This window comes from Acanthochromis polyacanthus, chromosome 8 (assembly GCF_021347895.1).
Source record: "Acanthochromis polyacanthus isolate Apoly-LR-REF ecotype Palm Island chromosome 8, KAUST_Apoly_ChrSc, whole genome shotgun sequence".
Classification (NCBI taxonomy): Eukaryota; Metazoa; Chordata; class Actinopteri; family Pomacentridae; genus Acanthochromis; species Acanthochromis polyacanthus.
The window spans coordinates 25834808-25859922 of NC_067120.1; the positions used below are offsets into that span (position 1 = coordinate 25834808).

The 25115-nt window shown below is 39.2% G+C and overlaps 1 protein-coding gene across 4 annotated transcripts in view; it reads left to right on the forward strand.

Annotated features, from left to right (window-relative positions):
* Positions 1-25115, forward strand: part of ptprz1a (protein tyrosine phosphatase receptor type Z1a) — a 204102-nt gene that overhangs the window by 150383 nt on the left and 28604 nt on the right. For 3 of the 4 annotated variants that reach the window (XM_022211189.2, XM_022211191.2, XM_051951542.1), the window contains exons 14-16: positions 5067-5155; positions 6597-6682; positions 13155-13175. In XM_022211189.2, coding sequence (XP_022066881.2) covers positions 5067-5155; positions 6597-6682; positions 13155-13175 — 196 coding nt within the window. The remainder of the gene's footprint in view (positions 1-5066; positions 5156-6596; positions 6683-13154; positions 13176-25115) is intronic. The other variant, XM_022211190.2, reaches the window with a different exon arrangement.

Sequence of the window (25115 nt, forward strand, 5' to 3'; positions counted from 1 at the left end):
TGCTAAGCTGGTAATAATCTGATGAGCAGGGAGATTAATCTTCAGTGGAGGATGTACCTTGGCTGCAGCGCTGCCAGGATCCACTCAGCTGAGTGCGACCACAGAGGGTCGGCAGATAGAAAAGGACATCCGCCTGATTATGTCAGATAGAAGGAATCGTGTCAGTGTCTTGTAGGGCAAGTGGCAGGAGGCCAAATGTACTAATCCTGCTGCTGTTGTGTCCTTTTTCACTCCCTCATGACAACTCTGTGCTCATTTGGACACTGCTGCTGTGCATTTGAGGTCAAGCAGTTTTAGGGGATTTTGGTTGAATTTACAAGTTTACAACAAGCTTAGAGATATGCAACAAATTAGCATGTAGGAAAACAGTTTTAAAGGCATCTGTTCAAACCCAACTTTATTTCCATAGCAGCTTCTCTACAGGAGTCCAGGCTTGGGCCTGGGTACTTGGGTACAATGTGAGGAACAGATTCAGCAATGAGCAAAAGCATTATTACTAACAGAGAGGACAGTAGGCAGAGATGCTCACTGGTGTAAAGACAGGCTTATATTGAACAAGACAAAAGTAGAAGCATTTTTAAAAAATGTCTCTCCATCTGATGATAGGATGCATCAGGCTGTGTGGTACTGTTATTGAGCTGTTTTCTTAGTTTAGGTAGAACTTTTTGCTGAGCTTCTTACACATCACATCAATATAATCAGATTAGGTCGTCTGAGACTCACTAGATATACAAGGAAAACACACTAAGGCAGCCAATGACTGACAGAAAAATTACTCTACATCTTTTGCTATTGGTTTTAACCCATGTCTCTCAGATACAACATCAGATGCCATCTGTCAGAAGATCAATTTTACACTGCCCGGAAGACATTTTAATGCTAAAGTCTAACTAGCCTAAATAGTTTATAAAGTCAACTATCTGTTGGACAAAATATTGCCAAGAATTAATAAACAGTTTGCATCCGTTGTTTTTAAAATCAGTGACTTTTGAACTTTTGATCAAACACTACTCCAATCCTTTTATTAAGCACCTTTTAACCCTTTACGCTTCAGTGCGTCGTAGGTGTACCGCCGACGGTACACCTACTAATTTGCATAGGAATTTCAAGAATGTCCGACGGCTGCAAACCCGATTATACAAACACTATACGCCGATGGAAAGCTTAGATTCTCATGAATCCGCCGGTATAAACCACTTTCAGATGCGATTACCACAGCGGGTGAGAAAAACACATTTGTCCGACAAAAACAAATATTCATCCATCCATTCTCTATACACGGCTTCAACGCACACAGCGCGACTCACATTTCCGGGTTCATTATTACACACAGAAAAAAAGATTCCACAAAAAACGGCCATAATCCAACCTTTTACATCCAGATGACACAAGCCAGTAAACTATTTTGTCCAAAACATGTCCTGAAGTCGGTATAAAATCCACGAATCGGTCGTTTTCAAGGAAATGCACCTCGCGATGTGCGTCCAATATTCCCTGTATTTTTCGTCATTTTTTGTATTTAAAAATAGAATATTAGCGATTTTTGGTACTGAAAATGGCTGGAATTGACTGCAGCTTAAAGGGTTAAACACTCAGTTGACCAAAAGGTTGCATGTTGTCAGCTGGACAGGATAAGGTTAAAGCAGGATAGCAACTTCTAAGATTAATTTATAAAATTAAAGCTGCAAGCAGCATTGATTGGGTACTCGCATCCATGCTGGTCAGCGAATCCAAGTATTTCCAAGAGGTGGCGCTCTCTCTGTTGTATTTTGGTCTGTCGAATTAATCAGGGCTGGACTCTGATCATAGTCGTAAAGTTTGAGGCATATTGGTGCAAATACAGGCCAGTTACACAACATTTCCTCTGTCATGGCGAATTGTTGAAATTCCAACAACCGCCATTTCTACACCCTCAGACTTTTGCGGAGCATTTTAATAACTTTTAATCACCCATGCCTGGGTACAGAATAGTCCTGAAGGACGAAAGCTCAGGAGGAAACATGAACACTTCCTCTTGATCAGGGGTCGGCAACCTTTAACACTCAAAGAGCCATTTCGACCCATTTCCCACAGAAAAGAAAACACCGGGACATGCAAAATCCTTTTGGCATTTAAAATGAAGACAACACTGCATATATCACTTTTTTACCTCTATGCCCTGGTTAATCAGTCATGATTAATTAATTACAAAGCCTCTAATTAGATAAATTAATTTTTTTAATTGTGTCCTACCACTAATATTTATCGTACTTGGTTAAAGTCATTTTTGCTCCTGGACCTCATATGTTACATCATGTTAGCTGGAAATCAATAATTTGCGAATGTCTATTTAACTTGTAAAATCTATTTATCTATTTATCTTAAGCTAATAACTTTTCTCCGGTAAGTCGCTGCCCTATTTTCCAAGACGACACTCCTCTGTCTCTCTGACCTGCTGCCTCGATGCTGGATGTGACATCGAGCAGTGCTCTTGCGAGTAACGTGTATTAACCTGACATATCAAAGAGTAGATACTGAGCAAGATGATTATCTGTAGTTTACCTTAGTACTCACGAGTATCGACACAATGCAGGACTCTGCTGTGAAGGCGGAGACGTGCAGCTGTGGTGTATTTGCGACAATAAAAAAAAAATAAATTTGAAGGAGCGACGGCTAGGATTTAGGAATGGTGGCCCGCCACTGCTGAATGAATGTAGAGGAAACACTGGGATCCAAAGATCAACAGGACTCCAAATGAATACCCGCAGGCGGCGAGTGTCGGAGATTGACGGCTGGGACGCATATTTTGACAGACGAAAATTTTAACCGTTTTATTTTGATGTTACAAGATCACCATAATCTTCAAATTTAGAATTAAATTTTTTAAACATTAACAATCTAAAATAAAAGAAAATTTAATTAGTCTACTGATTATTTATTTTCCAAAGCTACAGGGAGCCACAACAGAGGGATGAAAGAGCTGCATGCGGCTCCGGAGCCGCGGGTTGCCGACCCCTGCTCTTGATAAATAATTTTCTTTTTGTGTGCATGCGTGTGTGCGTGTGTGTGTGTGTGTGTGAGAAAAGAGAACGAAGGGCGTACGTTGACCAGATCAATGTCAATATGTAAATGAGAATTGCTCCCCTAAACTGTGGTGCAGATTCTTTTTTTCCCCTACAAACATATTTTATAAAAGTTTTCTTTCACCAAATTTGAGCTCTGTTGGGGTTACCCTGTTTAAGTTCATAGCTTCCAAAAATATGCAAAAATTGGTCCACTATTGTCCAAAATATGCCACATAATTCAAAATCCCCGACTTCCTGTTGCGTTTTTGGTATGGTTGTTAACTATGTTTTTGCGTGTCATTTCTTATTAATTGATAAATTAGATGCAATAACACTGAATGTGTGTCAGAGCAGAGTTTAAAGCTGCGACAACTCAAGAAGGGAAATTTAGTTTAGAGCTGAATGTTAATTTGATCTGAAGGCTTTCATGCTGTATTATTGCATAATGGGACTATTTGTGTTGTTGTGTTTGTGTTTGTTTTAAAGCCTCGTATTTCCAGAAATGTTCATTCCAGATGTTTCTGAGAAGGAGAAGGTTCAAAATTGCAATTCAATAAATGGGAGGACAAAAAAAGAAGAAATCCATGGGTTTCAAAGGTCTGAGCACCAAAGGGTTCTACGCACCTGTGGTGCTTGGGCCCTAATAAAGGGGAACAGTGCATCACTCCATAGTAAGACTAGTTCAGTGGAAAAAATTATGACTATAGATCAGGTGCAGTTTTTGTTTTTTATATATGCACTCATGTCAAACTTCTTGAGTGTACTTCTTGTGACTTCTTCTGCTTGTTGTGCTACAAGGATATATGCCATTGTGCAAGACCTGAACGGTCATTTCAGAAACGAATCACTGATAAACTTACTCTTAAAAGCTAAACAATAACAGAAAGATTGTCAAATAAACTAAATTAACAATAAAAATAAAAATACAGTCGGTGGAAATGATCTTGTTCAGGGATACAAGGTCAATGCTGAACAGGTCTGAGCAACTGTATAAATCTAAATCCAATATGCAGTCGGCATAAAAACTTGCAAGACTCTTTGCTAGAGCATTTGTGTTTCCCAAAGTATCAGTCTTTAATCCCAAAGCTCAACTTTCATTCTGTGTGTGTGTGTGTTTTTTTGTCACTGATAATCCTTGATGCCCATTTTTGGCTTAGACAACACAGGCTCATCAGAGGCAGCCTCATCCTTTTTAAAAACTTGTTAAGGATTAACAGAACATCTTTTTTTTCCCATGTTTGTGGGAAGATTACCATGTATTCTCTAAAATCTGGGCTAACGCCGAATCACATGAAACAAAGGCATCGTCTGCCTGTCTCATTCTGTGTTGTAGGTTTGCTCAGATATAACATTTTATTTATTTCTGTATATTCTGTTTAAATTAAACTATAAGTTAAGCACACACATATATTTATATATGTATGTATGTTTATATGTGTGTGTGTGTGTGTGTGTGTGTGTATACACATATGTATATATACACCACCCTCCATAGTTATTGGCACCCCTGGTTAAGATGTGTTCTTTAGTTTCTAATAAATTCAGTTTTTTTCTAAATAATATAAGACCACAATGAAAAAAGAGGAAAATCGAACCTTTAATTCAAGTGCATTTAATCAGTGGGGAAAAAAATCACACATGAAGAAATAATTCTTTTACATCAAATCATGTGTGCCACGACTGATGTTAATACTTTGTACAACCCCCTTTTGCCAACAAAACAGCACCTGATTTTCTCCTATAATACATTTTTCTACAATTTTCAGTGTGAGAGTATGTTTCTGCAATAAAAATTTAATTTATTTTAAGGTGTTCAACACGTTTTAACCAGTGGTGCCAATAATTATGGAGGGCGCTGTATATATGTGTACCTATGTACATTTTGTCATATGTTAAATATAGGTTATTCAAAATTATGCACTGCTGACTTGGTACTTTGTTAATTTTTAGTCTTTCATTTTCATCGATAAAGTGAGGCAGGTTTATTAAAGCATCCTTCCGCTGAAATGTGTTTTTCTACAGGACATGTTTCCAGACGGCTCACTTTTACATCGATGACAGCTCATCACCCAGAGTCATCACAGCACCACCTGCCACTGCAATAGCGTCTGGTAACACACACGCGCACGCGCGCACACACCTGTGTGGACTTGTTTTTAATATAAATGTCCTGTCTTAAGAACAAAGTCAAAACTGAGTCAAAAATCGTAAAAGTAAAACCATTTGAAACCATTTGTTCTTGCTCTACTAAATAAAAATTTCTTCACATCAAAAAGTGTCTTTTCTCAAAATTGCCCTTTTGTCAAAATTCTCAAAATTTTCCCATCTTCTGGAAATGTCTTCACTTACTTCACTTCCCAAAAATGTAACTAAACATCAAAAACTTTGAACAAATGTCCCGAGGTCTATCCAGAATTGGAGGACATTTGGGCTTAAAATTTTTTGAAAAATAATCCTTCTCTTTTACAATGTTGTGCTATATATTCATCAATAATAGGTAATAAACTATCAAAGGCTTGATTGGCTCAGCTTGCACATCAATGACACAATTTTCATTCCATGTTTTATTTGTTGTTTGCTGACTCTGCTCTAATCACAGTTGTAGGGTTGCTAATGCATGCTAATGTTAGCTTTTTCTCAGGAGTAGAAGCTAGATATTTAGCTAGCTGTTACTGCTGACCAAAATTTGTAAAGGAAAAAGGAAAAATAATGTATCTTTATCTGATAATATGCATAACAGGCTTGCATGATTGATTAATTCCAGCATATCTTGTGATTCACTGTTTTTTTTTCTTCATCTACCAGCTAAGAAGGTTATGTTAACGGGGTTGTTGTGGGACACAAGTTCCATGTGGATGACGAGATGGGACAGGACTAGAGAAAATGGCATTTTAGGGGGAACCTCGAACTTATTTGGTATTTCAAAATATTTTCAAACAGTCTTTTCTCCTAAGTTTTTCTTTTTTTTAGTTTTAGATTTGGTCTCAGGACAAGTACTTTTACACAACAACTGCATGTTTTAGTATTTTGTACATGAATTATTTGAAATTTAATGAGTGGGACGCAAAATGTCCTCCAATTCTGGATTGACCTCCCTACTTAAAGTGTCTCCACTTTTCCAAAGTATCCTCACTTTCTCAAATGTGTCCCCGATTTACTAGTTTCCTCACTTATTTGCATCAACTTTTTCCTAACATGTAGTTACTTTTTAAATACGTTCAAACTTTCCCACCTTCTAATACATCCGAACCTTTCCAAAAGTGCCCATACTTCATTAATATGTTTCCACATTGCCAAAATTATTTTCATTTTCAAGTGTCCTCGTCTTCTTAAATATCCTCACTTCTCTGAAGTGTCTTCACATTCACAACATTTCTAGTATTTCCAATGAAACATCCTAAAGAACTGTTGTCACTGTCAAGATCAAAGGTCGAATTTGTTCTCTTGAATAACAAAAGGACACATCTTAAAATATTTAGTAATTTCAATCACTACACACCACATTGAGTGTTTTTGTCTAGCAGATTGTTCAGTATTTTTTTTATGTTCTAGATGAGCAAACGGCTTTTCCAGTGAAGGACTTTGTCAAACATGTGGCTAAACTCCACGACACTCAGGCCTTCCAACGAGAGTTTGAGGTATACAATGTTTCTTCATTTTTATAATCCAGCTGATATGCAAATGCATTTTGAATGGTGCGTGCGTGCGTGCGTGCGTGCGTGCGTGCGTGCGTGCGTGCGTGCGTGCGTGCGTGCGTGTGTAGTCTGTTGTCTGCATGCTGACTTGTGATGATGTCGTGTACTGGCTTGATGCAGGGCTGCAGCATTACTTGACCTTGCGATCATAATTGATACATATTGCAATTATTATGAATGATAACGGTAATTATAGCCTGTACAGTTTTCATTCAACATGTGCAGTCTGATACGCAGTGGCGGCTGATGGTAAAAATTTGTTGGGTGGGCTAACAAATGCATAACGATTAAATAGTTAACATCACCTATGATACACACAGTTACATCAATTACAGGTACACTATACTTTAGTGCTCTACATCAACACACTCTCCCCCCCCCCCCCCCCTCTCTCTCACACTCACACACACACACACACACACACACACACACACACACACACACACACACACACACACACACGCCACATCGGTTGTCTCATCAGCTTGCACAGCCACAAATGCCGTCTGCGATATTTCATCAGTCACTTTTTGTTCATAAACAGCTACACACGTGGACAAAATTGTTGGTACCCCTCAGTTAAAGAAGGAAAAACCCACAATTCTCACTGAAATCACTTGAAACTCACAAAAGTAACAATAAATAAAAATTTATTGAAAATTAAATAATCAAAAACAGCCATTACTTTTGAATTGTTGATTAACATAATTATTTAAAAAAACAAACTAATGAAATAGGGCTGGACAAAAATGATGGTACCTCTATAAAAGATTGAAAACTATTTGACCAGAGTGACATGATTAACTCAGGTGTGTCATTTAATTGACATCACAGGTGTTTCCAAACTCATAATCAGTCAGTCTGCCTATTTAAAGGGAGACAAGTAGTCACCCTGCTGTTTGGTGAAAAGGTGTGTACCACACTGAACATGGACAACAGAAAGCGAAGGAGAGAATTGTCCCAGGACATCCGAAAAAAAATTATAGACAAACATCTTAAAGGTAAAGGCTATAAGACCATCTCTAAACAGCTTGAAGTTCCTGTGACAACAGTGGCTCATATTATTCAGAAGTTCAAGACCCACGGGACAGTAGCCAACCTCCCTGGACGTGGCCGCAAGAGGAAAATTGATGACAAATTGAAGAGACGGATCGTTGGAATTGTATCCAAAGAGCCCAGAGCAACCTCCAAAGAAATTAAAGGTGAACTCCAAGGCCAAGGTACATCAGTGTCAGATCGCACCATTCGTCGTTGTTTGAGCCAAAGTGGACTTCATGGGAGACGACCGAGGAGGACACCACTGCTGAAAAAAACTCATAAAAAAGCCAGACTGGAATTTGCAAAAATGCATGTTGACAAGCCACAAAGCTTCTGGGAGAATGTCCTTTGGACAGATGAGACCAAACTGGAGCTTTTTGGTAAGGCACATCAACTCTATGTTCATAGACTCAAAAACCAAGCATACGAAGAAAAGAACACTGTCCCTACGGTGAAACATGGAGGAGGCTCAGTAATGTTTTGGGGCTGCTTTGCTGCATCTGGCACAGGGTGTCTTGAAAGTGTGCAAGGTACGATGAAATCTGAAGACTATCAAGGCATTCTGGAGAGAAATGTGCTGCCTAGTGTCAGAAAGCTTGGTCTCAGTCGCAGGTCGTGGGTCTTCCAACAGGACAACGATCCAAAACACACAGCCAAAAACACCCAAGAATGGCTGAGAGAAAAGCGTTGGACTATTCTAAAGTGGCCTTCTATGAGCCCAGATCTGAATCCCATTGAACATATGTGGAAGGAGCTGAAACATGCCATTTGGAGAAGACACCCATCAAACCTGAGACAACTGGAGCTGTTTGCTCATGAGGAGTGGGCCAAAATACCTGTTGACAGCTGCAGAATGCTCATTGACAAATACAGAAATCGTTTAATTGCAGTGATTGCCTCAAAAGGTTGTGCAACAAAATATTAAGTTATGGGTACCATCATTTTTGTCCAGCCCTATTTCATTAGTTTGTTTTTTTAAATAATTATGTTAATCAACAATTCAAAAGTGATGGCTGATTTTGATTATTTAATTTTCAATAAATTTTTATTTATTGTTACTTTTGTGAGTTTCAAGTGATTTCAGTGAGAATTGTGGGTTTTTCCTTCTTTAACTGAGGGGTACCAACAATTTTGTCCACGTGTGTAACATACAATCAAGCAACTCGTTTTGGCTAGTCTTGGACGTGTACTTTGCAACTTGTGTGTTTGACAGGTGATCTGCTAACTGGCTGTCTAAAAAAAGAAAATTGGTCAACAAGGACCAGAAATACGCCGCGTTGGGTTGAAGTGGGGGATTCGTCAGACCCCCGTAAAGCTAGCTTTTTTGCTCCACAAAATTTAATGCAGTCCACAATCCTTGATAGTGAATCTCTAATTTTTTTCACCAGCTCGTTGTGCCTCTGTACAGCGATGCGGTGGCCCTCATCCAGCTAACATGCGATGTTAACTTTTCCTAACATGGACAGCTTGACGCTGTTTCCGATGTGACTTGTGCTGCATTCATGTTTTCTAATTTTGTCTGACAAATGTTTCAAATCCACAATTCCTTGTTGAGTCCATGCAGTATCTCCTCCAAAAAGTAAGCATGGGAAACAGAAAAGCGAAGTCTTAGCTACACTTGCCGTTACCCAGTCCTTTCTGTCGAACCAAGAAACGCAAAACTTATGATTTTGTGGTTTGTCCCATTGAGTTATTTGAACATCGTTTGGCCGATGTGATCCCAGTCTATTAACTTCCAGCTTTTCCTCCAAAGACATTGAGGAAAATGGACAAGAAAGCAAATAATCCACCTCGTTCATGCTAACACCTGTCATAGCTTAACTTTTTCTCCCTCCTTCCCAACTCTGGCACAAATAGCAGCACCGCTGTATTAATTCCCTGCTCTTGGTCAAAAGTCAGTGGCCTGTGGGCTGACTGAAGTTAGCCCAAATGATCAGTAAATCACAGGGGTGTGACATGACACCTGTCAATCACTTACAAGAACGAAATGAATGAAAGCGGACGGTATCTGCTGGGGCTGTAAAAAATAAGCCCATTTCGAGATATTCTGTGTTTTTCTTTTGACTGATTGGTGCTGTTGCTACCTTTGGTTTCACCTAAACTTAAAACAATCTGTTGTAGGTTATTTAAAAAATAATTTTCTCATCTTTTTTGTGTTAGCTTGGGAGGGCTTAGCCCTGTTAGCCCATTTATACCAGCCGTCCCTGCTGATACGATTGTACACACGTGGACAAAATTGTTGGTACCCCTCAGTTAAAGAAGGAAAAACCCACAATTCTCACTGAAATCACTTGAAACTCACAAAAGTAACAATAAATAAAAATTTATTGAAAATTAAATAATCAAAATCAGCCATCACTTTTGAATTGTTGATTAACATAATTATTTAAAAAAACAAACTAATGAAATAGGGCTGGACAAAAATGATGGTACCCATAACTTAATATTTTGTTGCACAACCTTTTGAGGCAATCACTGCAATTAAACAATTTCTGTATTTGTCAATGAGCGTTCTGCAGCTGTCAACAGGTATTTTGGCCCACTCCTCATGAGCAAACAGCTCCAGTTGTCTCAGGTTTGATGGGTGTCTTCTCCAAATGGCATGTTTCAGCTCCTTCCACATATGTTCAATGGGATTCAGATCTGGGCTCATAGAAGGCCACTTTAGAATAGTCCAACGCTTTTCTCTCAGCCATTCTTGGGTGTTTTTGGCTGTGTGTTTTGGATCGTTGTCCTGTTGGAAGACCCATGACCTGCGACTGAGACCAAGCTTTCTGACACTAGGCAGCACATTTCTCTCCAGAATGCCTTGATAGTCTTCAGATTTCATCGTACCTTGCACACTTTCAAGACACCCTGTGCCAGATGCAGCAAAGCAGCCCCAAAACATTACTGAGCCTCCTCCATGTTTCACCGTAGGGACAGTGTTCTTTTCTTCGTATGCTTGGTTTTTGAGTCTATGAACATAGAGTTGATGTGCCTTACCAAAAAGCTCCAGTTTGGTCTCATCTGTCCAAAGGACATTCTCCCAGAAGCTTTGTGGCTTGTCAACATGCATTTTTGCAAATTCCAGTCTCGCTTTTTTATGAGTTTTTTTCAGCAGTGGTGTCCTCCTTGGTCGTCTCCCATGAAGTCCACTTTGGCTCAAACAACGACGAATGGTGCGATCTGACACTGATGTACCTTGGCCTTGGAGTTCACCTTTAATTTCTTTGGAGGTTGCTCTGGGCTCTTTGGATACAATTCCAACGATCCGTCTCTTCAATTTGTCATCAATTTTCCTCTTGCGGCCACGTCCAGGGAGGTTGGCTACTGTCCCGTGGGTCTTGAACTTCTGAATAATATGAGCCACTGTTGTCACAGGAACTTCAAGCTGTTTAGAGATGGTCTTATAGCCTTTACCTTTAAGATGTTTGTCTATAATTTTTTTTTTGGATGTCCTGGGACAATTCTCTCCTTCACTTTCTGTTGTCCATGTTCAGTGTGGTACACACCTTTTCACCAAACAGCAGGGTGACTACTTGTCTCCCTTTAAATAGGCAGACTGACTGATTATGAGTTTGGAAACACCTGTGATGTCAATTAAATGACACACCTGAGTTAATCATGTCACTCTGGTCAAATAGTTTTCAATCTTTTATAGAGGTACCATCATTTTTGTCCAGGCCTGTTTCATTAGTTTGTTTTTTTTAAATAATTATGTTAATCAACAATTCAAAAGTAATGGCTGTTTTTGATTATTTAATTTTCAATAAATTTTTATTTATTGTTACTTTTGTGAGTTTCAAGTGATTTCAGTGAGAATTGTGGGTTTTTCCTTCTTTAACTGAGGGGTACCAACAATTTTGTCCACGTGTGTATGTACTTATGTGATGCAATGTGTTGGAAGGTGAGTGTTGCAGTCCTGCTCGTCTTTTTGTGAGGAGCCTACATTCATTGTTGTAAGCAGAGCGTCAGTTGTCTTTTTCCTGTTGACCTTCAGCAGAACAGTCAATCACTTGAATGAATCAAAGTTCCAGTCTTTGTTCTGAAGCTGCCACAAAGGAAAAATCAACACAATGACTTCGAGAGTATGAGGGAGGTTATCTGTTTAGCTTTTTTTTTGCTGAAAAATATTTTCTGTTTTTGACCAAGATGAGGACAGTAATAGTGATTGCTTGTCAGTCAGTTGCAGTGCATCTGCAGACAGTGGTCTTTAAAAGGACAGGGCCTTTTAAAGACATTTAAATTAATTTAGATGTACAAAAATCACTGATATGAAACACATTATATGAAAGATTCTTTTTATTGTTTATAACGTATTTCTTACCATACACTACCGTTCAAAAGTTTGGGGTCACCCAAGAAATTTCATAGTTTCCAGAAAAAATTTTCATGTGCTAACGCAAGGGTTTTCTAGTCATCAATTAGCCTTTCAACACTAATAGCTAACACAATTTACCATTAGAACACAGGAGTGATGGTTGCTGGAAATGGTCTCTGTACCCCTATGTAGATATTCCATTAAAAATCAGTTTCCAGCTGGAATAGTCATTTACCACATCAACAATGTCTAGACTGGATTTCAGATTTATTTTATTCTGATTAGTTTAGCGTTATCTTCATTGGAAAAAAAACAGTTTTTCTTTCAAAAATAAGGGCATTTCTAAGTGACCCCAAACTTTTGAATGGTAGTATATGTTTGATAATATTCTTGAGTATCCAAAGTAGGAGTGCAGACCACTGTCTGCAAGACTGAGGAGACAGAGACGAAAAAAATCCAATTATTATGAAAACTGAATTGAATTACAGTTGAATTAGAATTAGTTTCTACCCAACCAAAGTTCATGAACAGAAAAATTATTTCAGCAGGTACAACAATCCAAAAAGCAAACAATCCTCGCTGCTTCTTGACACTTCTGCTTTTTTTATTAAAAAGTTGCTCTATGAAAAATGGATATAAAGAAGGTGACATGGGGGAAAGAAAGAATTAGGACTGAAAAGACCAGAGACCAGTTCCCTGAGTACCTCAGTTTTCTGTGGAACATATTCTATAGTCAGGCATCATAAAGAAAGCTATGAATTAGAATATATTAAAAAGGGACGAAAATGAAAGACAAAAGGCTTTAGTAAGGGTTTAATGTAATTACATGTGTGTGTGTGTGTGTGTGTGTGTGTGTGTGTGTGTGTGTGTGTATATTAAACTTCTTTCAATTTTAGTTTTGTTTGGGTTGATTTCTCCTTTGTGCTGGCAGTTGCATGCAGCTGTAGCATGAGATTAAATAATGTGGAGCTGTTCTTCTGTGCATGTGTTGTCTTGTAATTTGTGTTTTTGCACCTCTGGTTTACTGTGTTGTCATGGAAACGTCCTGGCTGCCTGCTGCTTCCCCGTCATTAGATACTGAAGCAGAGCTACGAGGTAAGACGCTGTCCTCCTCGTCTTTACTCAGTGACGGATTCTGTAGCTGTGTGTTTGTCTGGTCTTGTGATGCCAAGTGTTTCTGTTTCTTGAAAAACATAGATGTCCAAAGCATGTTTCCAGCTTTACCCAAGTAATGGATGCCAAAATGACAGCTGTTCAGTTCAGAATTGCTCACCCAGCAAAACCAAAGATAGTTACAAAGATAAATTCCTCACCCAATACCTGTGATCTGAGCAGGAAACATTCTTTGGCCTGCTGGGGAAAGTGTCACACATGCCCACTGGGGTTAATTAGACTGTTTCACTCGCTGTGGCGACCCCTGAAGGGAAAAGCCGAAAGGAAAAGAAGCGACTTTATTGTAACCCAGTGTCATAATTACACAAATACATTGTATTTAAAAAAACAAGAAAAACGCTCAGAAAGTACAGTACCACACCAAGGCTGCTCAGCCGTTGTATCATTTCTGACAAATGAAATCTTTTTTAAAAATTTGTGGATCCAGTCTAGAAGCCGCATCACTGCCAAAATCTAATCAGTTGGTCCTTGTGTCATTTTTGACCTTTCCTAAAAATTTCATAAATATCCATCAGTCTGTTTTTTGAATAATGTTGCAAACAGACAGACACACCAACACAAGGCTGCTCAGTCATTGTATGTTTTCCGACGGATAAGTTCCGATAGGACCGCAGCGGTTGATTGATAATAGGATTGCAATCTTGTGATCGTCAGCTGGCAAAAGACCTAGTTACATTGACACAATGATACAGAAATCTTTAACAAATCTATGAGTAATTTGTTGAGTAATGTTGCTAACAGACAAACAGACCAACAAACCAACGCTGATCATCACATAATCTCAGCCGTGTTCCTTGGCAGATTAATAATAAAAAAGAACTTGTCAGATTTTATCTAATAATTATGTCATACTATCTCATATAATGATTTTTAGAACATATCTCAGAATTATGCAAGATAGTACTTGTACTGATGTAGTAAAACTCATAATTAGGGGATAATGTACAATATATTATTAGAATAGAAACTAGATGGACTTCCGGTTATGGCCACAAGGTAGAAGGTCACGCTCGAACCTGCTCCCTGCAATAATCCTACTTGATCCTAAATTTGGGCCGAAAAACGCTCCAAAATTGTGAAACTGATGCAAAAACGCCTGGTGCTGAAAAAAGAAACTAACAGACTTGGGACAGCAAGGCACAGAGCAGCCTGCTAGCAAGGAAGCTAACCCTAATACGAGCAAAGCTAGCCCCAGTGCTAACGTGGAGATTACCGAAGAGAAAGAGGACAGCGCCGCAACAATGTCACCCAGCAAAGAACAACAACTGCACTTGGTTAAAGATGAAAAGAAACAAGCAACTTGAAGATAAACTAGTTGATCTGGAAATGAGATTGCGGCTGAACAACCTCAGAGTGGTGGGCCTCCCTAAAAATTATGAGGGCTCTGACATATGCGGATTTTTGGAGAATTGGATGCCGGACGCGCTCGATCTAAACCCAATGCGTCACCCCCTGGTTCTGGAAAGGGACACCGCGTCGGACCAAAAAGGGACACCGATGCTCCACCGAGAATGGTAATCATGAGATTTCTGAACTATAAGCAGAAAGAAATGATAATCAGAGCTGCGAAATCAAAGAAGGATATTCTCTACAAGAACCAGCGGGTGAAGTTCTACATTGATGTTGCTACGGAGGTGCACAGGCGGCGTAAACAGTTCGATGAGGTCCGTGACCAGCTGCGTCAGCTTGGAGTGAGACATGGCATTCTCTCCCCTTCTACATTGGTGCTGACATACAAAGAGAAGGTCCACAAGTTCAGTTCCCCAGCGGAGGCCAAGGTTTTTGTTCAGAAGATCAAGATGGATACAGAAGAAAGAGAGTGACTGATACAGGTTCTGTTGTTAATTGTACACAATGCAGTCATTTTTGGTAAGATCTACGATGTTTCATATTTTTGATATCAGATTATAAGGTCAACAAGTTAATGTAAGTTTCTAGTTAAAGTTAAATATGGATAAGGCATTTTTGTTCAAATGGAGCAAATTTTGATACCATTTCTAAAAGGATACATAAGTTAAATGAAGTAGCAGGCAAGTGTTGAAATTTGTTTTGACAGTAGTGCAGATCCTGGAGATCTGTAAATGTTCAACACGGTCTCACGGGGATTCGTGAAACTGTCACGTCAGTTTTTGTTTCGGTTTTGTGCGCACCAACACGATGTCGTCATGTTTTTCGTGCCGCTTACCACGAGCGAAACCCGCTGTGGTAATCACATCTGAAAGTGGTTTATACCGGCAGATTCATGACGATCTAAGCTGTCCATCGGCGTTTGCGGCCGCCGGACATTCTTTAAATTCCTATGCAAATTCGGCGGATTCATGACGATCTAAGCTGTCCATCGGCGTTTGCGGCCGCCACCGCGGCCGGATCACATCTGAAAGTGGTTTATACCGGCGGATTCGTGATGATTTAAGCTGTCCATCGGCGTTTGCGGCCGCGGCCGTGGCTGCGGCTGGATGTCTGGCGGCCGCGGCGGCGGCCGCAAACGCCGATGGACAGCTTAAATCGTCACGAATCCGCCGAATTTGCATAGGAATTTAAAGAATGTCCGGCGGCCGCAGCGGCGGCCGCAAACGCCGATGGACAGCTTAGATCGTCATGAATCCGCCGGTATAAACCACTTTCAGATGTGATTACCACAGCGGGTTTCGCTCGTGGTGAGCGGCACGAAAAACATGACGACATCATGTTGGTGCGCACGAAACCGAAACAAAAACTGACGTGACAGTTTCACGAATCCCCGTGAGACCGGGCTGAAATGTTCGTGGTTGGAAGTAGTGTATTTGAGGAGATTACCCAGTTAGCTGGGAAGAGGGTTTTTGGTTTTGTGTTGTGTGTAGTTTGTAGTTCATGCTTCAGTGTTCAAGTTTGTCTTTCCTGTCAGACACAACTATAAGGCTAGGTTATGTTTTGTTTAGATGACACAAAAATTAGAAATTAAATTCACTTCCTGGAATTGCAGGGGCTTACAAAAGACTAAAAAAATCAAACAGGTTATGAACAAAATAAAAGATCTGGGCTCTGAAATAGTTTTTTTGCAGGAGACCCACACTCTTGAGGAGGAAAACATCAGAATAAGCAGGAGGTGGCAGGGATCTCTGTATGCATCTTCGTTTACATCTAGATATAAATAAAAGATACATTTGGAAGATACCTAATTATTCAGGGATCTATTTTGTATGAAACCTTTAACCTGGTGAATATATATGGACCAAATATAGATGATGACCGTTTCTATACAAATCTTTTCCTAACCATTTCCTCTCTCCCAAGAAAAAACATCATAGGTGGGGATTGGAACTGCATTTTGAATCCTATCCTTGATAGATCAACTGGAGTTGACCAGGTTCATCATAAAAGTAGAGAAATAATTCAGGATTTTAAGAAGGAGTTAAAGATGATAGATATTAGGCGACATTTTAATCCTACCGATATAACATATTCATGTCACTCTAAAACATTCATTACATATTCTTGCATAGATTACTTCCTGATTTCGGCTGACCTATTGTCTAATATGGGTGATTGTTCCTATGACAGTATCACAACCTCAGATATTTTATATTACATGCTTCATGGAATATAAAATATACTCACAAAAACTTAATGGTAGACCCTCCTAGATGGTGCCTACATCAAAAATGGCTCAAGGATGAAGCCTTTGTTGATTATATAGGGGGTAAAATTGATGAATACTTTAGCATAAATACTACACAAACTCCAGCTTGTATCAAGTGGGAAGCCTTTAAGGCCTGTTTAAGGGGTTATATAATTTCCTATACCTCTTCAAAATCTAAAGAACAGTGCAAGAAAAGACAACAACTAGAAGAAAAAATAAAGGGGCTGAGGAACAGTTGTTCAGAGATAAGAATGCATTAGTAGAAAAAGAGCTGTTGCTGTTAAAAGCACAGTATAATAAAGAGTCTGCAGACCGGGCAGCCTCTAACATATTAAGGTTAAATCAGTCATTTTATGAACAGGGGGAGAAGCCCGGGAAGATTTAAGCATGGCAAATGAAGCAACTAGAAACACAAAAAAATATAACTTCAGTAATAAATACAAAGGGTGAGTCAATAGTGGATCCAATAGAAATAAACAAAGAATTCCGAAATTACTATGAAAAACTTTATGATTCTCAGGCCAATAAAGATTTAAATATACAAAATGTATTTCTCGATAAGACAACAATACCAATTATTACAGAGGAACTCAACCAGCACTTGGATGCTAAGATCAGTGAAGAGGAAATAATGAAAGTAATTGACAACGTGAGCACAGCTAATAAAAAGCTAGACCTGATGGGTTTCCAACTGACTTTTATAAAAAGTATAAGGGAAAATTAGTAAAACCAATTTTGGAAATGTTACATGAAGCTTTTACAATGGGCACCCTCCCCAATTCAATGACCAGAGCATTAATTATATTATTGCCTAAGCCAGGAAAGCCTAGTGATAAATGTGAGAATATGAGGCCAATAAGTCTGCTTAACTCAGATTTAAAGATTCTTTGTAAATCACTAGCAATACGCTTACAGGAAACTCTTCCATTAATCATCTATAGAGATCAAAATGGCTTTATTTTAGGTCGCCAAGGTTTGCACAATATAAGGAGGGTTCTAAATATTCAAGGATGAGACAACACCAGAGATACAGCCCTCCTCTCCTGAGATGCTGATAAAGTAAATCTTTTTAATGTGTTGAGACGCTTTGGTTTTGGACCTACTTTTCGAAAATGGGTACATTTACTATATTTACATCTAACGGCAGAAATTTTAACAAATAAAAATGTCTCTAAACCTATTTTAATTAAACGTGGATGTTGTCAGGGCTGCCCGTTATCCCCTTTGCTATTCACTTTAGCAATGGAGCCCTTTGCTATAGCTGTAAGGGCACATTTAGATATAACTGGAATCACAATTGGTCAGGTAGAACATGGACTCTCATTATATGCCGATGACATAATTCTATTCCTTGCGCAATTAAATTAATCTATTCCTGCCTTGTTAAAACTAATTGATGAGTTTGGTCACATTTCAGGATATATAATTAACAGATTAAAATCATCTATATTATTGCTAGACAAAGAAGATAGAGAAAATCCACCCACAGCTGTTTCTCAGTTTAAATCAGTTCCTAAATTTACTTACTTAGGTATACAAATTCTTCCAAATTTAGACTTGATTGTTCAACACAATTATGATTCAGTAACTAAAGAAATTACAGAAGATGTCAAGAGATGGATGCTTCTTCCTATGTCTCTGATTGGTTGAATTAATATTTACAAAGTGAATATACTTCCAAAACTATTGTATGTTTTTCAGAATATTCCTTTGCCACCCCCTGCTGACTGGTTCAAAAGATTCAAAAAGCTGCTTATTCAATTTTTCTGGACAAACCAACATGCTAGAATAAGACAGTCCTTACTCCATTTGCCCTACAATTAAGGAGAATTGATGTGCCCAAACATAGTTTGGTTTTATTGGGCAGCCCAGCTCAGAACTAAGAAGTTATATTGGAACAAAACAAAAGAATTTATCAAAACCACCCAGTTTGAAGTTAGAAGAAATGATCAATAAAAATAGTTTTTAAAAGGGAGCAATATCAAAATTTTATAAATTATTACTGTCTAATTCCAAAGATAATTCAGCCTCAAAATTAGAATCATGGAAGAAAGATTTAGAACTAAATTTGTCATTAGAGGAATGGGAATGGACAAGGTACGTTTTATCCGTTTGATTCCCGGCTATAAAACACACAAGCAGAAACAAAAAATCAAGCCGTTTTTTCGTTTTTTCGTTTTGAGCAAAAAACAGAAAAACAGGAAACGGTTCGTTTTTTCGTTTTTTCGTTTTGAACAAAAAAACAAAAAAACCAGGAAACGGTTTGTTTTTTCGTTTTTTCGTTTTCACCCCCAAAATGAAAATACGACTCCATATTTCGTTTCATTGGTGGGCGGGGCTTCGGAGCCTGCCGGTGCACAATAAAGCTCCTGCCCATCACAATAAAGCTCTTGCGCTGGCATTCATAGACAGACTGACTTTCATTGTATTGCCTGCCCCCACTGCACTTCCCTAACTCTAAATCAAAGCAAGTCGTGTACACAGTAATGACAGTCATAACCAGTGGTGTAGTCTCGTTTTTTCTACTGGGTATACTCCAACCTCATAAACCAAAGCCAGGTCAGGTTCTCATATATGTGCGCGTGCACTCACATGTCCACGCGCGCGCGCGCGCACACACACACACACACACACACACACACACACACACACACACACACACACACACACACACACAGCAGCAGCAGCAGCAGCTCCTTTATTTCAAACAACCAATTAGATACTTACAGACATTATAGCGTCAGCAGCTCCTCCTCCTGCCATCAGGTAGAGCTGATGTTTCCTCTTCATCAGGTAGAGCTGATGTTTCCTCTTCATCAGGTAGAGCTGATGTTTCCTCTTCATCAGGTAGAGCTGATGTTTCCTCTTCATCAGGTAGAGCTGATGTTTCCTCTTCATCAGGTAGAGCTGATGTTTCCTCTCCATCAGGTAGACCTGATGTTTCCTCTTCATCAGGTAGAGCTGATGTTTCCTCTTCATCAGGTAGACCTGATCTTTCCTCTTCATCAGGTAGACCTGATCTTTCCTCTTCATCAGGCTCCCTTTCCTAAACTTTAACCTTAGCTCCAGCTGTAGTGTTCCCTAAAGTGGCAGTATTCACAGGACAAGCAACAGGCTTATTAAAACACTGAAATAGTTTCATTTAGCTTTGCTTTCTTTTTCTTATTTTTTCTCCACTGACTGATGTTGGGTCATTAGAAGTTCTAGACTCATGTCCCTCTTCTGCTAAGCCAGGGGTATTCAGCTAAAATTCAGAGAGGTCCAGTCAGCAAAGGTCCAGAACATCATAATGTCTAACTTGAGTTACTGTGATATATGCTGATGTAACCTGGTAGTTTTATTAGAGTCTGCCTGTAATCAAAAACTGACCGTCAAATAAATTCAGTACGGTTCAAAAACATTTTGACATTTATTAATAAATAACTTATATGTAACTGTATATCTTAAAATAAAGTGCAGAACTTAAAAAAAGCATGACTGAACAACCTGAATCAACTTCTATACATCTTTTATAATACCTAAATCTCATAAATGTAAACATTTGAACACTTTTACATTTTTGTCTCATATCACTCCCCTAATATCTCTGCAGCTTAATGGGAGAGCTGAGCTGCTGCTTGTTTGAGCCGTTCTCAAAACATATTTTGATTATGTTCATAGTTGAGAAAGCTGCCTTACAGCTGTTTGTTGAGCCAAACATGGTCAGCATGTGACCACAGTCTGTCCTCTAGAGATGTATAAGGCACAAAAGATACGGTCCGAATTTCCATATAACCACTTAAAAATGCGCAAACACATGTATTAGTATGTTTTTTTGACATAACGTTCATTTTTCTCTGTGTCAGCAAGCGGTGAAGCTGTATGGGACAGGGGAAGGTGTCTGGCTGAGAACAGGGCTCACTAAAGGCCGACCGCGGTCCGGATCCGGACCCAGACGTCGTCTATACGGGTGTAAATTTGACAGGTCGCTTCTATTTTACCGGTGCAGCTTTCCAGTGTTTATCATTGGTCTATCGGCTCAGAAACGCACAGACCAATTATGTACGAGTTCAGGCATCCCACGTGACGCTACTCAGCCAATGACGTCGCTGAATTGCATCGCAGCTCTGCCTTCAAAAAGCAGCTGAGAGATGAGGGACAAAGAGGACAAGCAGTGATGGAAGTTCAGCTCTTTTCAGAGAGCTTTTGGCACTGCTTCCAAAGAAAAGCCTGTTCTTTCGGCTCTCAAATGGCTCCTAATTTATTATTCTTTGTAGCCTCATGTTTTTGCCTAACCAGGCAAATATGAATCGTTTTGACAAACTCTTTTTCATTCAGTGTTTTTATGAGAAGCCTTATAATTGACTCATTTTGTATATTTGCTCTGTTACAAAAACAGGTATTCTTGCTTTTGTTTATTATTTCAACCAAACTTTTTTGCACAAAAAATAAATGAACAAAACTCTGCACATGAACCCACAGAACCAGAACAGAAACAGAACCAGACTCAGTGTTCAAACAGTATAAATGTCCTCAGAGCTGGCTGACATTCAGAAAAATCAGATGGCTGAGCTTGGATGGGCTGATACATTTCTTCTTTCAGTGAATATCTGCCGTGTTTTTGAGAAGATTCTCTCAGATGGAAGAAGTTGTCTCTCCTCCATCACCTTCACCAGGTGGGGCAGACTGAGGCCTTGTCCTGCCTCCAGCTCAGTGGGTCGTCTGCTGGTTGGATGAGGGCTTCCTCTAGATATGATCCTCCATTACCACATCAGCTGGAGGATTTCTCCTGAATCATCTCCTGTAGCTCTTCCATCAAAGAGCCTCCACACAGCAGAAGTTTGAGGTTCCTCCTCCACTTGATCCTCTAATGGTGGAGGTGTCAGACTGCTGCTCATATTCTCTGAAGTGTCTCATCAACAGCTCTGTTGTCACTGAAGGCAAGCTTCTTTAATCTAGGATCCAGTAACATGTTTTCTGCTAGGACAGTGTTAAACTCCATACTCCATTAAATACGTTAGGAGTCGGCTCTTCAGATTCACTACAAAGCATCGACTCTGAGAGTCGTATCTTTTGTGCCTTATACATCTCTAGAGGACAGACTGTGGTCACATGCTGACCATGTTTGGCTCAGCAAACAGCTGTAAGGCAGCTTTCTCAACTATGAACATAATCAAAATATGTTTTGAGAACGGCTCAAACAAGCAGCAGCTCAGCTCTCCCATTAAGCTGCAGAGATATTAGGGGAGTGATATGAGACAAAAATGTAAAAGTGTTCAAATGTTTACATTTATGAGATTTAGGTATTATAAAAGATGTATAGAAGTTGATTCAGGTTGTTCAGTCATGCTTTTTTAAGTTCTGCACTTTATTTTAAGATATACAGTTACATATAAGTTATTTATTAATAAATGTCAAAATATTTTTGAACCGTACTGAATTTATTTGACGGTCAGTTTTTGATTACAGGCAGACTCTAATAAAACTACCAGGTTACATCAGCATATATCACAGTAACTCAAGTTAGACATTATGATGTTCTGAACCTTTGCTGACTGGACCTCTCTGAATTTTAGCTGAATACCCCTGGCTTAGCAGAAGAGGGACATGAGTCTAGAACTTCTAATGACCCAACATCAGTCAGTGGAGAAAAAATAAGAAAAAGAAAGCAAAGCTAAATGAAACTATTTCAGTGTTTTAATAAGCCTGTTGCTTGTCCTGTGAATACTGCCGCTTTAGGGAACACTACAGCTGGAGCTAAGGTTAAAGTTTAGGAAAGGGAGCCTGATGAAGAGGAAAGATCAGCTCTACCTGATGAAGAGGAAACATCAGCTCTACCTGATGAAGAGGAAACATCAGCTCTACCTGATGAAGAGGAAACATCAGGTCTACCTGATGAAGAGGAAACATCAGCTCTACCTGATGAAGAGGAAACATCAGCTCTACCTGATGAAGAGGAAACATCAGCTCTACCTGATGAAGAGGAAACATCAGCTCTACCTGATGGCAGGAGGAGGAGCTGCTGATGCTATAATGTCTATAAGTATCTAATTGGTTGTTTGAAATAAAGGAGCTGCTGCTGTGTGTGTGTGTGTGTGTGTGTGTGTGTGTGTGTGTGTGTGTGTGTGTGTGTGTGTGTGTGTGTGTGTGTGTGTGTGTGTGTGTGTGTGTGTGTGTGTGTGTGTGTGTGTGTGTGTGTGTGTGTGTGTGCGCGCGGACATGTGAGTGCACGCGCACATATATGAGAACCTGACCTGGCTTTGGTTTATGAGGTTGGAGTATACCCAGTAGAAAAACTAGACTACACCACTGGTTATGACTGTCATTACTGTGTACACGACTTGCTTTGATTTAGAGTTAGGGAAGTGCAGTGGGGGCAGGCAATACAATGAAAGTCAGTCTGTCTATGAATGCCAGCGCAAGAGCTTTATTGTGATGGGCAGGAGCTTGATTGTGCACTGGCAGGGTCCCAAGCCCCGCCCATCAATGAAACGGAATATTGAGTCGTATTTTCATTTTGGGGGTGAAAACGAAAAAACGAAAAAACGAACCGTTTCCTGTTTTTTTGTTTTTTGCTCAAAACGAAAAAACGAAAAAACGGCTTGATTTTTTGTTTCTGCTTGTGTCTTTTATAGCCAGGAAACAAACGGATAAAACGTACCTTGTCCGGGAATTAGTCTGTAAAAAAGCCCATAAGCAAACTGTTAATTCTCGGCTGAGGTTATTACAATACAAGTGGCTTATACGTGTTTATATTACTCCTGTCAAATTAAACCAATACAATCCAGATATTCCAGACATATGTACAAAGTGTGGAGAATAAAAGGGAACTCTGTTACATTGTATTTGGGAATGTAGGGAAATTATGACATTTTGGGTTTTAATAATGAAAACTGTGAAATCTATTATTTCCAAAGACTTACCACTGGAACCTTCCTTTATTATTTTAGGTTTATATCCCAAGAACTCCAGATTTACAAAAAGTGAAAGACTTTTTATTGATATTTGTTTATTACAAGCAAAGAGACTGATTGCATCGCATTGGAAAAATATAAGTAGACCAAGGCTGTGCCCGAAATGGCATACTAACGTACTACATACTACATACTCAATGAGTATATACTGTATACTATGTACTATAAGTATGATTAGAATGCCAACCATTCACACTGTAGTATACTACTACGTTTCCCATAATGCATTTCAAACCTCCGACAACAAAAACCGGAAGTACGGCTATCAAATATCTCGGCTGAATGCCGGCTTCAGGTCGATTTTATGCTAACAAACAGTCGCATAATTAATGTGGCAATTTCAAGCCGGCACTCCTCATGCAGTTATTAGCCAAATTATGCGAATCGTTTCAATTGTAGCTGCAGGCTACTGGAGGTAGCTGCTACTTGTTCTGTATGCAAAGCGAGCTGCTGCAACTAGCTGCTAGCATTCAGTAGCACGTTGTGAGGCATCTGACAAATTTTAAACGGTCAGAAAACGCCTATTTCTCAAATCTGTGGGGTGATTAGAATGACTACTTAACCACATAAAATAAAATAAAAATCGCCCCGGTCCGGCCACATATCCCGCAGAGGCTTCTATTTTGGTGGATAGCTCGCAAAGCATTATGGGGCGGTTGAGTATGACTAGTGTGGTCACCGCGCAGACTTAAAAATTTTCCGGAAATAGTATACATCCGGGTATTTCTCGTGTACTCAATCTTTTATACTATCTAATGGGAACGCACTACATACTTATTTTGACGTCACACTTAGTATGAGTAGTACGTTAGTATGCCATTTCGGACACAGCCCAAGTGTTGGACAATGGCTTAAACACATACTGGCTACACTTCCACTGGAACGAATCACTTACCTACTGAGAGGAATAAAGGACCTGTTTGAAAGCATTTGGAGACCCTTTATAGCCCATGGAGAAGCTACTGACTTAACTGATGATCAAGAGGACGATGACACCTAAGAGTTGCTTGAAGGATGATGATCTGCTTTATGAACCAAAAATAGTCTCTGTATACTTGTATTAGGAGGTATTGCTGTTATGTTATACTAAGTATAATTGTGTTTCGTGTCTGAGAGGTTGTTCTGTTAAAATTTGTATATGTCATTTAAAATTATAAAATACAAATAAACACATTGTTGGAAAAAGAATAGAAACTAGATTGTGGCAGAACAATGCATTTTTAAGGTTTCTTCAGTGTCAAAGTAATAACAATAAATAGGCAGTTCTGCATAGTAGGAATACAGTAATAT